Source organism: Heteronotia binoei, chromosome 1, assembly GCF_032191835.1.
Source record: "Heteronotia binoei isolate CCM8104 ecotype False Entrance Well chromosome 1, APGP_CSIRO_Hbin_v1, whole genome shotgun sequence".
NCBI lineage: Eukaryota > Metazoa > Chordata > Lepidosauria > Squamata > Gekkonidae > Heteronotia > Heteronotia binoei.
The window spans coordinates 212,183,481-212,200,980 of NC_083223.1; the positions used below are offsets into that span (position 1 = coordinate 212,183,481).

Sequence of the window (17,500 nt, forward strand, 5' to 3'; positions counted from 1 at the left end):
AATTATTGAATACACTGAGCCCTTCGTATTTTATACTGAAGTTCTGGTAAGTTGCCTCATGATAGCCTAAACAGATGTCTCATTTTGCCATTTTATACATTCTTTTGGAAAACATGAAGAATTTTAAAATTAATAAGATAATCTTTCAATGGTCAGCTTTAAAAAATATACTTTTAACCAGAAATATGGTTTCATTAATTTTCCGCAGAGCAGAAAAGTTGTGTTTCTCCTGCTAAATTTAGAGACAGTAATCAAAAAAGATATCTCAAAATTTAAGGTGTTGAATGTCTTGGGGCTAGGATACTTGATTGATTTGGTGACCCTTCTTGGCCAAAATTATGAGTTTTCTACATCTGTGTAGAAAATGAATGTAAACAATAATAACCTTCTGGCTTCCCTTGCTTAGCTTTTATTTTAATTGCATTTTTAGAACCTGATTTATGCTTGGGGATTTTTTTCTAAAGTACAAAGACGTAAGACACCACTTTGAAGCAAGGATCCATTCCAGTGTGTGTTTTGAAGTGAAAGACACAGACAAAAAAGTAACATTTATGTATTTCAAAAATTCTTATCATTAAAATAACCACTAAAATGGCTGGCAATTATAAAATACAATAAATATCTCAGAAAATTTTAAATATAAACAGCAGCAAGCACATTAGAATGCAATATTATTTAAAGGGTAACAACATTAGTAGAAAATATTGCAATGAAATACAGCAAGAAAACACTAAATGTTGAGCAGCTGCTAAAACATAATATTGTTTTGGCACTTACCCACATCAGCATTTCAATGTCAGCAATAATTATTGATATAATTCAGAATAAAAGTAAAACAATGGCCAAGAGCCACAAGAATGGCACAAGAATGAGAGTAATATTGCACCATGCCAGTCTGATGGAGAAGGCTATTCCACAGTTGTGATACCACCAGTAAAAAAGCCCATTCACATCAGCTCCAATCCACATATGAGAAATTTGGAGCAAGTCTTGTTGAGGCATGGACAGGGCTCTGTAGGATCAAGCCATCCTGCAGATAACCCAGTCCCAAACTTTTCGGGGATTAGCAATTAAAACAAGTACTTTTGATTGTTCCCAGAAACTAGTTTGAATCCAATAAAGATACTTGTGATATCAGTACCTCAATGTATGCTGCAGCATTTTGTGTACCAGTGGAAGCTTCTAGCAATTCTTCAGAGGCAGTCCCTGCATAAATTATAATAAACAATGTGAAACATGATAACCTACGTTCAATGCTATCCCACACCCTCTTGTACCAATTCCTTGTTATACTCTCACCTGTCTTTCAAGGAACTTAAGAGTGTTGTACATAGATCTTCTTCGTGGTCTCTGTGCTTCACACTCATGGGATAGAGTGACCGCGCCGATCGCCAAATCGGTACCTAAAAAGCCCGGGATTTTTTTTGCGCTCTGCACCAGTGGGCATGCGCAGGCGTCCCAGTACGCATGCTCACCGGAGCCAGCACGAGGATCCCGCCAGTTCCTTCTTGACCGCCACGTTGAAAGGATTTTTCCTGGACTGTTCCGGTCGGTGCCTGGTAATTCTTCTGGATTTTCCCTTATTGCCCGTTTTTTTGTTTTCCCTAGTTCTAGTTATTAGTTAGTAGTTTGGAAAGAAAAAGAACTTTGTGTTGGACTTTGCCCCTCGGGGCTTTATTTTCCCCCTTCCCTCCGGTGCATATGGAAAGGCGTTGGGGTTTTTTCAAATGCTGCCTGAAGTGTGGTAGCAAAATTGCACCTCCTGACGGTCACTCCCTCTGTTTGTTGTGCCAGGGCGAGGGACACCGTGTTGACTCGTGCCCACATTGCTTGAGGTTTTCGAGGCAAACGCAAAAAAAATCAGGCGGCAAGGCTATCGGCGGCCTTAGTCGGCTCTTCGCCCGCCAAAAATGGCAACGGGGCCATCGGCATCGATGGGGGACACTACCCAGTCTATGGCTTCGACATCGATCGATCCATCGTCGCCAGCACAGACGGGTATGCCGCCAGAGCAGGGTAAATCCACAAAATGACCCTTTAAAGGGTCAGTGGAGCCCACGGCGATTAAGAAACGTCGGGACGATTTGGGGCCCCGATCATCCCTCCCAAAGAAATCAAAGTCAAAGGAGTCGAAATCGAGGATAAGCGGAAGAACAAACTTTCCCGCACTCCTTCCCCTTCTAGGGATGTTTCGATGGAGTCAGTGTCAGCTCAAACTGCTCCACATCAGAGAATTCTGGCATCTCCCAGTCCCCAAAGTCCATCGCTATTGGAAAGACGCGGTTCTCAGCCGACCCATTTTTCGGGGTTGGAGCAAGAAATCGACTTAACCCAGCGGACTCATTCGTCCATGTCGGGGTCGCGTCGTGGGAGTGACAGTGGTTTGATATTGGAGGTCGAGGCTTCGGCGCTGAACAAACCTTTAGCACCACTTCCGCCTACTACTGGATGGAGAGAGATTGAGTCAAGTGCTGTGATTCGACGGTTCCCGCCACCTCCTATGTGGGATCAATGTCAGTGGCCTTGCTCATTTGGGCCTTACCCATATCCATCACCATATCTTTGGTGCCCTCCCCGTGAGTTACCAGAATGGGACCAACGTTCAGAAGCTTCGCACTTCTCAAGGGTTTCACATCACTCGGCCACTCGTCGTGCGCCTTTGGCATTGGTGTCGATTCCTCCTGCGAGACGCAGAGAGTGGTCTGGGGATCCGCAGGCTCATCCGTCGGTATCGCTCCGGTCACCCAAACATGCTTCGACCCCAGTGTTATCGGAACACTCTGGGAGGAGAGATTCTTCGACATCGGATTCCGAGTTCGGTACCGATGAACCGGATAAGACAGTGGAACCTTCTCAAGACTCGCATATAGCTGAGGACCTTCCGATATCCCCCACGGAGGATCTCAAGTCATACAAGGATCTCGTGAAGCGTATGGCAGTCTCTCTCCCTCTCTGTGGTCCAACCGCAGCCAGTCGTCGATGATACTGTATTCGATATAATGCAGAGAGACACATCGACGGCTGTGGCCCTTCCAGTGACCAAAGTCATTCTGCAGGCAGTGAAGGAGTCTTGGGAAAAGCTGGCATCCACATCAATTTCTTCACAATGCCTGGACCACATGTATCATGTCCAGGAGGCTGGTACTGAGTTTTTGTTTTCCCACCCCAAACCCAATTCAGTGGTGGTTTCTTCGTCCTCGAAGGTGCGCAAGACCCACTCTTCCTCACCTGACAAGGAGGGCAAGAAGATAGATAATGCTGGCAGACGGTTCTACTCAGCGGGAGCTTTGGGAATAAAAATCTCCAACTACACTGCATGTATGGCATGCTTCCAGTACTCGGTTTGGGAACAGTTCACACCATTGATGTGATCCATGAGTGAGGAGAAGAGGGCTTCACTGAAGAAGCTGCAGAGAGAGGGATTTGCTGTGGCTAAACAACAGCTGGCCGCATCAAAACACATGGTGGATGTCTATGCCAAGACCCTCACTTCCGCCGTCTCCCTGCGTGTCACTCTTGGTTACGGTCTATGGCCCTTCAGCCTGACACCAGGGCCTATGTCGAAGACCTTCCCTTTGAAGGTGAAGGTCTGTTCAGCTCCACAATTGATAGTGTCCTACAGAAGATATTGAAGAAGAAGAAGATATTGGATTTATATCCCACCCTCCACTCCGAAGAGTCTCAGAGCGGCTCACAATCTCCTTTACCTTCCTCCCCCACAACAGACACCCTGTGAGGTGGGTGGGGCTGGAGAGGGCTCTCCCAGCAGCTGCCCTTTCAAGGACAACCTCTGCCAGAGCTATGGCTGACCCAAGGCCATGCTAGCAGGTGCAAGTGGAGGAGTGGGGAATCAAACCTGGTTCTCCCAGATAAGTCCTCACACTTAACCACTACACCAAACTGGCTCTCCTGGCAGGAGATGGACAAAAGTATCAATACCTCAAGGAGCCTTGGTGTCCCTGTATCTACTCAGACCGGCAAACCTAAACAGTGGCACAAACCTTGGCCCAAGAGGCCTTATCAAAAATTCTCCCCTGAACAAACCTGGAGACCTTGCTCTTCACAGACGGAGAGTAGATCTTCTTATAGGGGAAATAACAAGTCCCGTTTTGCCTCGGCATCTTTGGCTACTAACAAATCCAAGGGCTCCCGTCCTCAGAAGCAGGGCCTTTGACTTCTCTGCCGCACACATCACCGCCCCTTCTCACATCCACCACCACCATCTACCAACTTGGGAGTCCATCTCCACAGAAAGATGGGTCCTCTCCATCATATCAGAAGGTTACAAGATAGACTTTGTTCAGGTTCCGACTCACATTGATTGTCACCACACCTCCTTCCCCCGCTTCTGCTAGAGGAGGTGAGCAACCTCTTGCAGAAACAAGCCATAGAACCGGTCCCTATAGAGGCCAGAATGGGGGGGTTCTATTCTCATTATTTCCTGGTCCCCAAATGGGATGGGGGATTGAGACCAATTATGGACCTTCGAAATCTGAACAAGATTATCGTGTGCCAGAAATTCCGGATGTCTACTCTGCAAACAATCCTTCACCTCCTCAATCAAGGGGACTGGATGGTAACCTTGGATCTGAAGGATGCCTACTTCCATGTCAGCACACATCCATCTTACAGGCATTTCCTCCGATTTGCGATAGGCTCCAACCATTTTTAATTCAAAGCCCTTCCATTTGGCCTGTGTACTACACCGCGGGTGTTTACCAAGATGATGAGTGTTGTAGCCACACATCTTTGGCTTCAAGGCATAGTCGTTTTTCCGTATATAGACGACTGGCTCCTTGTGGCAGATTCGGAAGAACGTCTGTCTGGCCATATTGCAACCACTCTTCGTCTTCTTCACACCTTAGGTCTGCAGGTCAACATGAAAAAGTCCCATCTGATACCATCAAGGACAGTTCAGTTTATTGGGGCTCTCCTAGACAAAAATCTTCATCGCGCATTTCTGCCTCAGCAGAGAGCGATGGACATTATCACTCTCAATCATCTTTTTCAAAGCCAGAAATGGGGCACAGCACAACAGCTGCAGCGGATGCTGGGGCTGATGGCGGCAATTATCAGTGTGCTGTTGTTTGTGAAACTGCACATGAGGGGGCTTCAACTTTGGTTCCTCAGAAAGTTTTGGCCTTTAGGGGACTTACCTCGGAAGAGGTTCACGATTCCACCATCGATCTTTCGGGCCATGGAATGGTGGACATCCAGAGACAACATCTGTCAGAGAGCTCCCTTTCATCTGCCTGTGATGACAGTTACGATCACCACAGATGCGTCCTTATGGGGCTGGGGTGCTCACATGGACTCTCTATGTGTGGGGGGTCCGTGGCCTCCACAGCTGGCTCGTTGCAATATAAACTATCTCGAACTGTTGGCAATTCATTTCACCCTTCGGTCCTTCCGTCCTTTGGTGGCGGGGAAGGCTGTGGCCCTGTTGACAGACAATACTACAGCCCTTTGTTATGTCAACAGGCAGGGCGGGACAGTCTCCCGATGGTTCTGTGCGCTAGCAATAGAACTGTGGCTGGAGTGTCTGGAGCATGGCATTTACGTAAAGGCTGCACATCTTCCAGGAGTATTCAACCTCCAGGCAGATTTGTTGAGCAGAGGAGCAGCATCTCCACACGAATGGGAGATGCAGTGGCGCTTCCTTCAACCTGTGTTCCAGCTCTGGGGGTATCATCAGGTGGATGTTTTCACCACAACCCTGAATCGGAAGTGTCCCCTGTTCTGCACCAGGGAAGGAACAGATCCGGCATCCTTGGGAGACGGTCTAATGTTCCAGTGGAAGGGTTGGTTCCTATATCTGTTTCCACCTCTTTTGCTGCTGACAAAAGTTGTCAACAAGATAGCGAGAGAGAAACTGAGGTGCATACTAAACACACCGTGGTGGCCTTGGCAAAACTGGTTTCCGATTTTGCTCCATTTGGCGAGGGGAGTTTTCTATCATTTCCCAGCGGAACCAGACCTTCTTTCGGCCCAGGAAGGGCAAGTGTTTCACTACAACGTTTCTCACTTGAAGTTGATGGTGTGGCTCATTGACCCTGTGAATTTTCGAGCAGAGTCAATCACGTCTTTCTGAACGGTAGAAAGTTGTCTGCCCGTGTTTCCTATGACAGGAAATGGGGGAAGTTTCTTCAGTTTTTGGCTAATTCTGCAGTCTTTCCCCAACAGGTGGGTCTACCGGCAATTTTTGACTTTCTGTTGTCTTTGGTGGATGCTGGACTTTACTTTTCTTCTGTTAAAGTTTATTTATTAGCAATATCAGCTCACCATGAGCCTGTTGAGGGGCATTCGGTGTTTGCTCATCCTCATTCGAAGCAATTCTTGAAAGGATTGGTCAGATTGCATCCTCCATCCAGATCACCTCCACAGTTGTGGGATATGCCGTTAGTATTGGACAGGTTGACCCGGCGTCCCTTTGAACCAATGGCGACCTGTTCCCTACAGCTTCTATCCTGGAAGACTGCATTTTTGGTGGCAATCACATTGGCACGCCGTGTAGGGGAGCTCATGGCTATGCGTTGTGACCACCCATATTTAGTGTTCCTTGAGTCCGGAGTTTCATTGGCTCCTGATGTTTCGTTTCTCCCTAAGGTGGTTTCCCAGTTTCACCTTAAGTTGGACGTTTGGTTACCTACCTTTTACCCCATGCCTTCCTTAGACGAGGAACGTCAGTGGCATGCTTTGGATGTCAAGCGTGCGTTACTTTTTTACTTGAGTCGTTCTAAGAGTTTTCATCAGGACCAGCATCTTTTTGTTTCCTATGCTACTCCTAGATTGGGTTCAAAAATTTCATCTCAGCGACTTTCGAAGTGGCTTACTGAGACTATTAAGCTGTGCTACTTGCCTGGACCCATTCGTGGACACTCTACTAGAGCGATGGCGACGTCGGTGGCGTTCCTGAAAGGTGTTTCCTTGACGGACGTATGCAAGGCTGCCACTTGGTCCTCTCTTCATGCTTTCATGAAGCATTACGCTCTGGATGTGCATGCTCAGCAGAGGACTCGTCTGGGTGCCGCAAGCTGTCTCTTCTGGTTGACCGTCTGCTCCCGCCTCCAGGTATGTCTGGCTTGCTAATCTCCCATGAGTGTGAAGCACAGAGACCACAAAGAAGATAGACAGGTTGCTTACCTGTAACTGTAGATCTTCGAATGGTCATCTGTGCATTCACACTACCCACCCTCCTTCCCCACTGTTGATGGTCTCCCTATGTTAGGGGCTTCCAGCGGTCAGGAAGGAACTGGTGGGATCCTCGCTCTGGCTCTGGTGAGCATGCGTGCTGGGACACCTGCGCATGCCCACTGGTGCCAAGCGCAAAAAAATCCCGGGCTTTTTAGGTACCGATTCAGGGATCGGCGCTCTATCCCATGAGTGTGAATGCACAGATGACCACTTGAAGATCTACAGTTACAGGTAAGCAACATGTCTTTCTTCTCTTCCTGCTGTTATCCTCACCAGGGCCTACATAGTAACCTAGGCCAGGGTCACCCAGTGAACTTCATATTAGTGGGGGATTTGAACCTGGGTCTCCAGCCCTTAGTCAGACACTCTCACTGCTGCACTGGCTACAGCTGTCTACAATGATTTTGTAAGTGTATATGATAGCTTATGTGTATTCACCAAACTATATCAATTAAATTGTACTGAAATGCCATTCGCTACATGCTAGATTTTAGAACCAGTTCATTTCAGGCTGTGCTTTTCTAATGCATACAAATTGTAATGTCAATGCCTTGTGAACTTGAAGTATGAAAATAAACTTTGCAGCATTTTAAATTATTATAGTTACTCTAAATCATACTTCCCAAGTACCATCATTTCATATGAGATAACAAACATGCCTGTGCCAAAGGATGGATGACTGGACCATAGTTCGTGGTTAAAATGCATTGTCGTTAAGAAATATATTTATTAGCATTCATGGTATCCTATATCAGCTTGTGCATAGATATTAATATAATATTAATATAATATAATATTAGTATAAATATTTCCCCTTTTCTTTTTGCAGACTACAAATGAAGTTGTGCTTGCAGTAGCATTCCATCCAACAGATAAAGACACAATTATAACATCAGGAAAATCTCATATCTTTTTCTGGACTTGGAATGGCAATTCTTTAGCAAGAAAGCAAGGAATATTTGGGGTGAGAAACTTAAAATTCAAAGTTTTATTGAATTTCTCAAATTAGAGAGAATGTGAATTTTTCAGCAGTGACTGAGGACCATGAAGAGCTGTGTTGGATCAGACCAAAGGTCAGCAGGTTCAGCACCTGTTTCCCACAGTGATCCTGACATGAAGGCAGCCAGTAACCCTCCCTTGCTGTTGACCACTTTCCCAAGCAGCTAGTATTCACTGGCTACACTGCCTCATAATGAACAGGTGTTGATAAAGTGCCCTCCATGAACATAAGGCTTTACCACAATGTTGCTTCTAAACTTATATAACAAAGTCCTAACAGCTGCTTATTATAAGGGAAAAAACACCTTGGGAGAAAGTAGTCATCAGTGGAGAAGTAATGTGGGAAGTAAGTTGACTATCCCTTTCTCACCAGCCACTTTTTAACTGCAGATCCCATGCACTCACACCCAACTGCTGCTTCCCTGGCAGTGTTCTGGATGGGTGTTTGTGGTGAGTAAACATGTACCTGGAACTCTAAAGGAGAAAGCAGTAGGAGACAAGTGATTCCGAATGGCAAAATGCTGAGAGTGGACTAAGCATCTTTCTCTCCACTCCCAACACTTTTTACTGAAACTTGTATTCTAAAAAAACTCTAACTTTCGGTATAAAATGAAGACAGAGACTTTTTGCTTTCCTATATAAGAGGATGTGCTTTGTGCATGCAGTGGACATGTCTGTTATGGAAGATTTCATCTGATCAAAGTGCTGCCAACATCCTGCTGTTGGGAGGTTCCAACTTTCATGTATCCACGGATCTCTTTTGTGAATCTGGCAACATCTCCCCACCCTACAGCCCCAAAGCTGTTAGTGCTGTACATGTTGACTGACCCATAGGTTAAGATGGAAAGGTTTTAAAAATGCGGGGCTTTGAATTGGGCTGGCTTTGTATGTTTTCATTTTTGTATGTCTGCCTGCACATGAGCTGCTACTTCAAACACAATTGTGGTGTTCCTTTTCAGAAATATGAAAAGCCCAAATTTGTTCAGTGCTTAGCATTTTTGGGAAATGGAGAAGTTCTCACTGGTGACTCGGGTGGGATATTGCTTATATGGAGCAGAACTACTGTAGAAACCACACCAGGGAAAGGATCCAAAGGTAAAGTAAGAGTTCAGTTTTAGGTTTTGTGGTTGTAAACAAAGCCAGTTATATATAAAAGCATTGTGTTTCTTAGTTTTATTTCTTTGTTAGTACTGAAGCCCTTCTCCTTGATTAGTTTATCAAAGCGGCCCACACCACTCCTAAATCTGTAACTAACTGTACAAATCATCCTTTTCCTACAGGAGAAGTTACAAAAGTACAGACTCCTGTACAAAATTGCTTAATTAGAGTTTAAATTCAATTTTCTTTTATTTAGGCCATAAATAGGATAATAATGACCTCTCCCACTTACAGTCATTTCTGTTCATCAGTCTTCATGCACAGTAGTGTGCGTGTTCATGCTGTCGTAGTAATCCATGAGAAATCATATGAAGCATTCCTCAGACTATACAACTGCATACAGTGCTCCAGAAGGATGCTTGTTTGACAGTTTCCTAATTGAAGTAATACATATAATCCCATTTTACAAATAAAAGCAAACCTTATTATACAAATAAAACCCTTGAACACCTCTAAAATTAGCAAGTTTCCTACTGTTCAAATTCCTTGTTATACTCATTTTACTCATTTTTCATTATACTGAAAGTATAGTGCTCATCCTTGGTCTCACAGAGGCTATATAGCATATTCTGTAGCCCAGTTCACATGTTATGGTTTTCTTCTGTGTGCGGGTGCATCTGTAGAAAGAGCTGACGTGCTCATTTTTAATTGCAACCAGGGACCAGTATCTGTATAAATTTGAGGGTTGTGTCGCACTTTCACCTGTATGTGCATCGAGTGTAACATGAGAATTACTCAATACATTTTTTTTAAAAAAAAAAGAGCACACTATACAAATTGCATGTATAGTCTCTAGTTTGTAATCAGGGCGTATGATGTTGCTGCACAGTCCTACAAGGCAGACTGTGTAACTTGATGTGTGCTTAGGATGGGGTATTCTTAAGATAACATGCAAGAGCAATGTGCAGTGTTTAGTGCAGTATTTATTTCATGATGGGCATGTACAAAAGAACTACATAAAGAAAAATACTTTGTTTAACTTTATCAGCTCCTCATCTGGCAAAGCATTGTCCTGGCATTAAAGCATGCTTTAATTTTACTTTTTCTGGCTTTTTAATTGAACTTATATTACAAGCATTTTGTTTCAATTTAAAAATTGAACAATAAATTATTATTTTCAACCAGGCAAATGCAGGTCTGGCACTGCTGAGCCCTAAGGTAACTCTTAAATCCAAAGATAATTATTTTCTTTGGCAGTGAATTAAAATGTCGGAGCATAAGTGTGCGTGCCAGCAAAAACAGTCTCAGAAGAAGACATTTTAACTGCAGAATGTATGTTTAAGCAATTTTTTTGTTTTAAAGAAAAGATTAAAATGAAAATTTAATTATACGATTGATCATAGATTTAGTATTTTAGCTTGTCTGAAGCAAGTAGCTTTTTGCTGTGGTTGTCATAGCAAGTATTTCATAATGAAAAGTGGGCTGCTTTAATCATTTTAAACGGATTCAGGATTTTGTTGAGCTGGATTTGTAATAGTTTGAGGAGTGTTGTTGATTAGATCATGGGTTTTATGAAGGTTTAAATCTGTGTCGGGAAGAGGTGGTTATGCAGATTTAGGGACAGACGGTTAAGTAAAGTTGGCACCTTGTCCTTTTTCTTTGCTTTTATGCTTTGAGCCTACACACATTTGCTTTATATTTTTGTATCTTATAACATCACAATTTTCACCTAATAGCATCTGTCCTTGGAATATTAATCTTGAAAATTAACAAAACTCTTTGCAGTTGCAGCCAACTGACATAATGTTATTTTGTGAGGTGTTCTAATTAAATATTTAGAAACATTGTTATGTGATAAGCCTTTACCTCAGTAATCCAATTTATACCTAAATTGTTCTTAATGGAGGATTTGTAGTTTTAAATGCAGTTTCTGGCTGTTCCATGAAGATGAAAGAACAGATCAGCCATTAGAAGTCCTGACCATGGCATAGTGAGACTATGATTTGAGTAATCTTCAAACTCATAATTTCTTTAGCCCAATTTTCTGTAAAACTGAGTGTTGATGAAGGGGTAAGGGAAGCTGCCTTCCAGTACTGAAGAAAGTCACAAGATTCTGTGTTCTGATGCTAACTAACTCCTTGTGTGGTGTAGTCCAAAACTTTGCTTACTGTCTGATACCTCACATTGTCTTCACAGATCTCATTTGGGTTCTACAGCATATAGATGCCACATATAATTCAGGGCTCAAAATGATCTGATTGCCTCTCTTCTACAAGTGTTCCACTTTGAATCCAAATCTGTAAAAAAGAAACAGGCCATTACCCAGTTTGCCTTGCAATGTATCTTTGAGGAATATGCAAAACTTTTATAACAATGTAAGAAGAGCTCTGCTGGATTAGATCAGTGTTCCATCCTGTTTTACACAGTGGCAAACCATTTCCTCTGGACAGCCAACAACGGGCATAGAGACTGAGTTCTTTCCCTGATGTTGCCTCCTGAATCTAGGATTCAGAGGTTTAGTGCCTTTGAATGTGGAGGTTTCCCTCAGTCACTGTGGCTAGTAGCCACTGATAGATCTATCTTCCATGAATCTATCTAATCCCTTTTTAAAGCTGTTTATTCTTGTAGCCATCTCTACATGCTCTGGCAGCAAATTCCACATTTTAATCACTCTGTGTAAAGTAGTATTTCCTTTTGTCTGCCCTGAACCTACTGCTCATTAGGCTTCATTGAATGCCCTCAAGTTCTAGTAGTTTAGGAGAGGGAGAAAATTTTCTCTTTGTTGGCTCTCTCTACCCCATGCATAATTTTATAGACCTCTATCATGTCCCACTTCACTGTTCTCTGTAAGCTGAGTTAGTGTGAGCTAACTTCGTTTTTTAGCCTCTAGCTCACACATTTTTGTCTTAGTTTGCTCTGGGGCCATTTTTTCTGCTCTAATTTATGTCGTAGCTCACAATTTTGATGCCAGTAGCTCATGAAGTAGAATTTTTGCTCACAAGATTCCACAATCCTCTCTTTTCTAAACTAAAAGGTCATATGAACATATGAAACTGCCTTATACTGAATCAGACCTTTGGTCCATCAAAGTCAGTATTGTCTACTCAGATTGGCAGCAGCTCTCCAGGGTCTCAAGCTGAGGTTTTTCACACCTACTTGCCTGGACCCTTTTTAGTTGGAGATGCTGGGGATTGAACCTGGGACCTTCTGCTTAGCAGATGCTCTACCACTGAGCCATTGTCCCTCCCCAATTTTCTGTAAGTCCCAGCTATTTTTTTTTTATTTGTTTACAAAATTTGCTTAGGTATTTAAACTAACTCCTTGGCATCTAGGAGCAGAAAGAATTCTGAACAGTACAATTGATCAAAAAGGTATTAACAAGTGACATACTGAACTGAGGCTGTTATGTCTGTTTAGAAACTTTTGACCAAGACAAACATTCCTCTCATGATGGAACTCTATATTGGGATGCCGATGTTGCTGGTTCACTGCCCTTTGACAGGTTCTGCCAGTGGCAGAGAATTTAGACATTTTTTTTTGCGGGGGGGGGGAGGGTGTTTTGTTTTGTTTTGTGGTACAGGACTAGCACAGAGCCCCAAATGGATTGGAAGGGAAAGGAAGCTAACTCTTCCTATTTGTTGTTTTCCCAGCCTCAAGTGTCATTTCTTCCCTGCTCCAGAACCCAAGGCAAACTATATATCCCCCCCCCCCCAATCAGGCAGATATCAGCTGGGGGGGGGGGCATTGAGGTTCAAACAATAGCAGAGGGAAGTTTTTTTTTGTCTCAGCACAAGATCCCTTAACTAAATGACTCCCTTCCTCCCACCTGCTGTTTACCAACAAGAAAAAAAACTCACTGTACATCTGTTTATGGATTTTCTAGAATCTCATTTGGTTCTACACTGAAAAGTGGGGGGTTTGCATTGACTGTTGTTCAGGTCTATTGTATCAATTTATATAAGGCAGGACAACTCTTCTTAGGGCTCCATTGGATCTCCTGCATCCTAGGACTTTGTGACGCTGCAAGTGATTCACAAAAAAAAATCTTTGACACTACTGGGTTATAAATGCAAGCTCCCTCCTTTCTGACCAGGAGGCAAAGCGTAATATTGAGTATACTTTCAGGAGTGCTTGAACCCTTTAATCCCTCTTACTTTTGAAATTAAGCACAGACACCATGTTGCAAGTGGCCCAAATACAGCTAGACATTACCAGGATGACTCCAGCAAGTCCCAAATTTCACAGAATAAAAACCCTGCCATGGCTTAGCAAACTAATTGTCTCCCAACCCACTGGGAAGTTTTCCTTTACCTGTTCCTTTGGACTGAATTGTAGCTGCATAAAAGTATCCAAATAAGTATGCAATTATTTCAGTGACTGTTATGCAGAAGAACTTTGAACACTTGCTGTCTTCTTTAAGGTACCTGGTTATTTATTTATTTATTCCGTAACTTATATCCCGCCCTTCCCACAAGTGGCTCAGGGCGGCTTACAACAACAGTTTGTTAGGCAACTAATTGGAGGAAACACACAAAAGGTTTAAGTTAATTGTGTTGTGATAATTAAATCTTGCTCCCTGGTCTGTGTAGGTTGGCAAAATCATTGTAATGATTCAGTACTATGTCTTTTATTAACTACAGGTGTGTATCAAATAAGCAAGCAAATCAAAGCTCACGACGGCAGTGTGTTCACGCTGTGTCAAATGAGAAATGGCATGCTGCTCACTGGAGGTGGGAAAGACAGAAAAATCATTTTGTGGGATCATGATTTGAACCCTGAAAGGGAGATAGAGGTAGGTGAGACCTTACTAGGTTCTAAGCTACAAAGTTATATGCCAAATAAACTTGTCACTGGGAAGTTCTTTTGCCCATCCCTTTGGACTGAATTGGGGCTGCATAAAACTATTCCTTGCTTTAATGCAATCATTTCACTGACTGTTCTACAGAAGAGGTACTTTGAACACTCATTGACATCTTCAAGGTATCTTGTTAGTTTGTATGTAAAGCAAGGATATGTGGCTCCCATTTTGCCAATGGAGAGTTGTGCCAGCGAGACCATGGCTTACCTTAAGCAATGTATGGATTAGTAGAATCTAAATCCAGGTTTTGTTCATCCCAGTTTAGCACTCTTGTGTCCCAATTGCCATTGGTCAGTCATTTAAAAAAACAAATGATATTTTACTTTCGCTTTAGCAGATATGCAACTTATCAAAATGATAAATTCGTAGCCTTTTTGAAAGTTAAATATAGTAATCAGGGAGGGGAAGTAATCTTTTAAATAACTGTTTTGAAGCTAATTAATAAAATCAACCCAGAGATGCCAACTAGATATAAATCACAATTGTGCTTTGTAAACAGTGATTTGAGTGGTATAGATCATTATCTCCTCATTTCCTTTGTTCGGAAGCCATTTATTCTCTGCAAAGTCATTATTTGACGCTGAGAAATCCAGCCGATCTTTGAAATAAAAATAGTCATTATGATAATAATTTGCTTTATCTATCTGGAGTCTGTTCAGATGAATGATGCTTTGAAAGCTGCATTTCAGAATAGTCAGCATTGTTAGAACAAGGATTCTAATAGTGTCATTCGAGAATGTGGTTATTTTGTTTCAAAATCCTAAAATAGTGCTACATGGCTCCAGACACTTTCAAATCTCAATGTGGGGTGTCACCTCTAAGATGCTACAGATTTGCCTTCCAAACCTTTTCATCCAGGTGTTGAAAAGGCTGCTTTTAACATTGTCCAGTATAAAATCCTCATTCAGTTGTTCTGTGGGGACAATTTAAAGACTGTATATGTTGATAGATTCATTGAAGGATATCTACAAGATGCGTCGCTGCATTTTAAAAACATTCTTATATGATGCTTCCTGGCTTCTGAAAAAAAAACAGGAGAGGAGAAATCTCTTGATGTTTCATCCAGTCTTGATTCAATTGTACTTTGACTGTAATCCACATTCTGTTATTTCGAGAATGTTTTCTTGAGAGACAGCATGGTGTGGTATATCATATTGGAAATAGCTGGATAGGAGGCTGATTCCAGACTCAAATCTTTAGTTTCCTGTGAAATGTCCTGTGGGGCCTTGGATAAGTGACAGTCTCTCATCCTATAACCCACATCATATAGTTGATGAGGTTAAATATTTTTCAGTTGGATCTCCTGAAGGAAAGTTGTGGGGTTATATAAATGGAAAAAATACACAATAAAATATAAAACCACATTTTCATTGGCCCTTTCCTGCACCCCTAAGTGGTTGAAATCAGTTTGCTTAACCTACTACAAGTTCAAACAATTGTAACCCTTACATGGTGGTTGTGCATAATAGATTATGGAACTATGGTTTTCTTAGGTTCCAGATCAGTATGGGACAATCAGAGCAGTGGCAGAAGGCAAAGCCGAACAAGTTCTCATTGGCACATCACGGAATTTTATTTTACGGGGTACATTTAATGATGGTTTTCAAGTGGAAGTGCAGGTGAGTTCTCCCCACACACACACGCATTGTGGGAAAAAGGTTTGTTTTGTTTCTTAGATACAGATTTTTGTAAATTTTGTAAAATAATTAAGATGTATATATACTTTTATTTGGTAGGGTCACACAGATGAACTCTGGGGCCTGGGAACTCATCCCTTCAAAGACCTGTTCTTAACATGTGCTCAAGATCGACAAGTTTGTATGTGGAACTCATTGGACCACACACTGGAATGGACCAGGCTGCTAGATGTATGTGAGCTTCTTTCTGTTCAGGCACCAGAAACAATCATAGGAGGCTTCCATGTATGTTCAGCTAAGGCTTCCCAATTGCCTGTTTTGGGTAGAGGAAGAACTAGTTTCATATCTGCTGTAATGAGAAATGCTTACCCCAAAGTCCTTCCCCTTTGTAACACTTTGGTGAAATGCTGCTGTAGTGGGATTGATGGAGCGATAGTCCAAGTCAGTGTTAGGCGGCTTTACACCTCATTTTTTCTTTCAGTCTGGGGTGGGCACTTCACTATGTACCTTTATATAAATCTTAAACCAGTTGTATCTTTCAGGAACCAGGGCATTGTGCGGACTTCCATCCAAGTGGAACTGTGGTAGCCATAGGAACACACTCTGGAAGGTAAATGACTGATAATTCCCTCTTGAGATGCTTTTCTTTTTGCGCTTTTTCTCAGTCTTTCCCTATAATAAGAAAGATACAATATTAACCATGAGAGAAACCACAGAATATAACACTTGCCCAAATTCCAAATTTTCTTATCTGTCCAAACAAATGTACCCACATATAAGAAGGAATGTGCTAATTTACTCCAGGTGGAGATTACCCATTCATATTTTCTTCACTTTGCTTTCTTAATTGCAGTAAAATAAAAACATGTGTGCTGTGGAAAAGTATAATGTTTGAAATAATGAGGGATTTTCCTCATTTTCTATAATTAGCTTTGTGAAGACTTGGCAGATTAACTCCGTTTGTCCTTCTACTTTGCGGGGAATGGGAAATGAAAAGTGCATAGCTGCATCGCAATGCAATCCTATTCAGATTTTGTAGGCAAAAAGCATTAGACTGGTAAAAGAGAGACAGTGATGCCTATGGGATGCAGCCTTCCCATTCATTACTCTTGCTCTGCATTCAAGTTGTGAAACTTCCATTGTTTTTTTAACCACTGATAGTTCTGAGTTAAACACACATAAGATTGCACCAGGTCTCACTTTATTGTGTGGGGCTTAATCATAGCTAAGTTTGCATAGGGTTGTGGTAAAGCCCCTGGGGCCAAAGATAAGAGATCGTCAGTGAAATCCAGCAAATCCCAAAAGCCTATAATGTTGTTATTCCTGTATCAATTACATTGTTTCACTCTTCTACCAATCAGAATTTTTTAATCACTTTGCAGCCAAGGCTAGGTTTCCATCTGCTTACTGCTTATTTTTTCACTTGGAAGTGAAGTCCTCAAAAACTGTCTGTTTTAATAGCAGACCTTTAACTCTGAGGCTACATTATACATGGGGCTACCCCCTTAAAACTTGTTTGGAAATGTCAGCTGGTACAGAAGAATGCTGCTAGATTACTGATAAGTTTACACTGGTATGATTTTGTAATGTTCGTACTTCAGCAATTTCATTGGTTATCCATTTGTTTCTGGGCAAAATTCATGGTGCTAGTTGTAACCTTTAAAACCATGCACATCCTGATACTACCTGAATTCATATGATCCCATGCACCAGC

At 42.3% G+C, this 17,500-nt stretch overlaps 1 protein-coding gene across 6 annotated transcripts in view; it reads left to right on the forward strand.

Moving 5' to 3' along the window:
* Positions 1-17,500, forward strand: part of EML4 (EMAP like 4) — a 309,941-nt gene that overhangs the window by 255,175 nt on the left and 37,266 nt on the right. For all 6 annotated transcript variants that reach the window (XM_060247476.1, XM_060247471.1, XM_060247454.1 and 3 more), the window contains 6 exons: positions 8,024-8,158; positions 9,153-9,288; positions 13,932-14,083; positions 15,643-15,768; positions 15,886-16,017; positions 16,329-16,396. In XM_060247476.1, the coding sequence (XP_060103459.1) occupies positions 8,024-8,158; positions 9,153-9,288; positions 13,932-14,083; positions 15,643-15,768; positions 15,886-16,017; positions 16,329-16,396 (749 nt within the window). The remainder of the gene's footprint in view (positions 1-8,023; positions 8,159-9,152; positions 9,289-13,931; positions 14,084-15,642; positions 15,769-15,885; positions 16,018-16,328; positions 16,397-17,500) is intronic.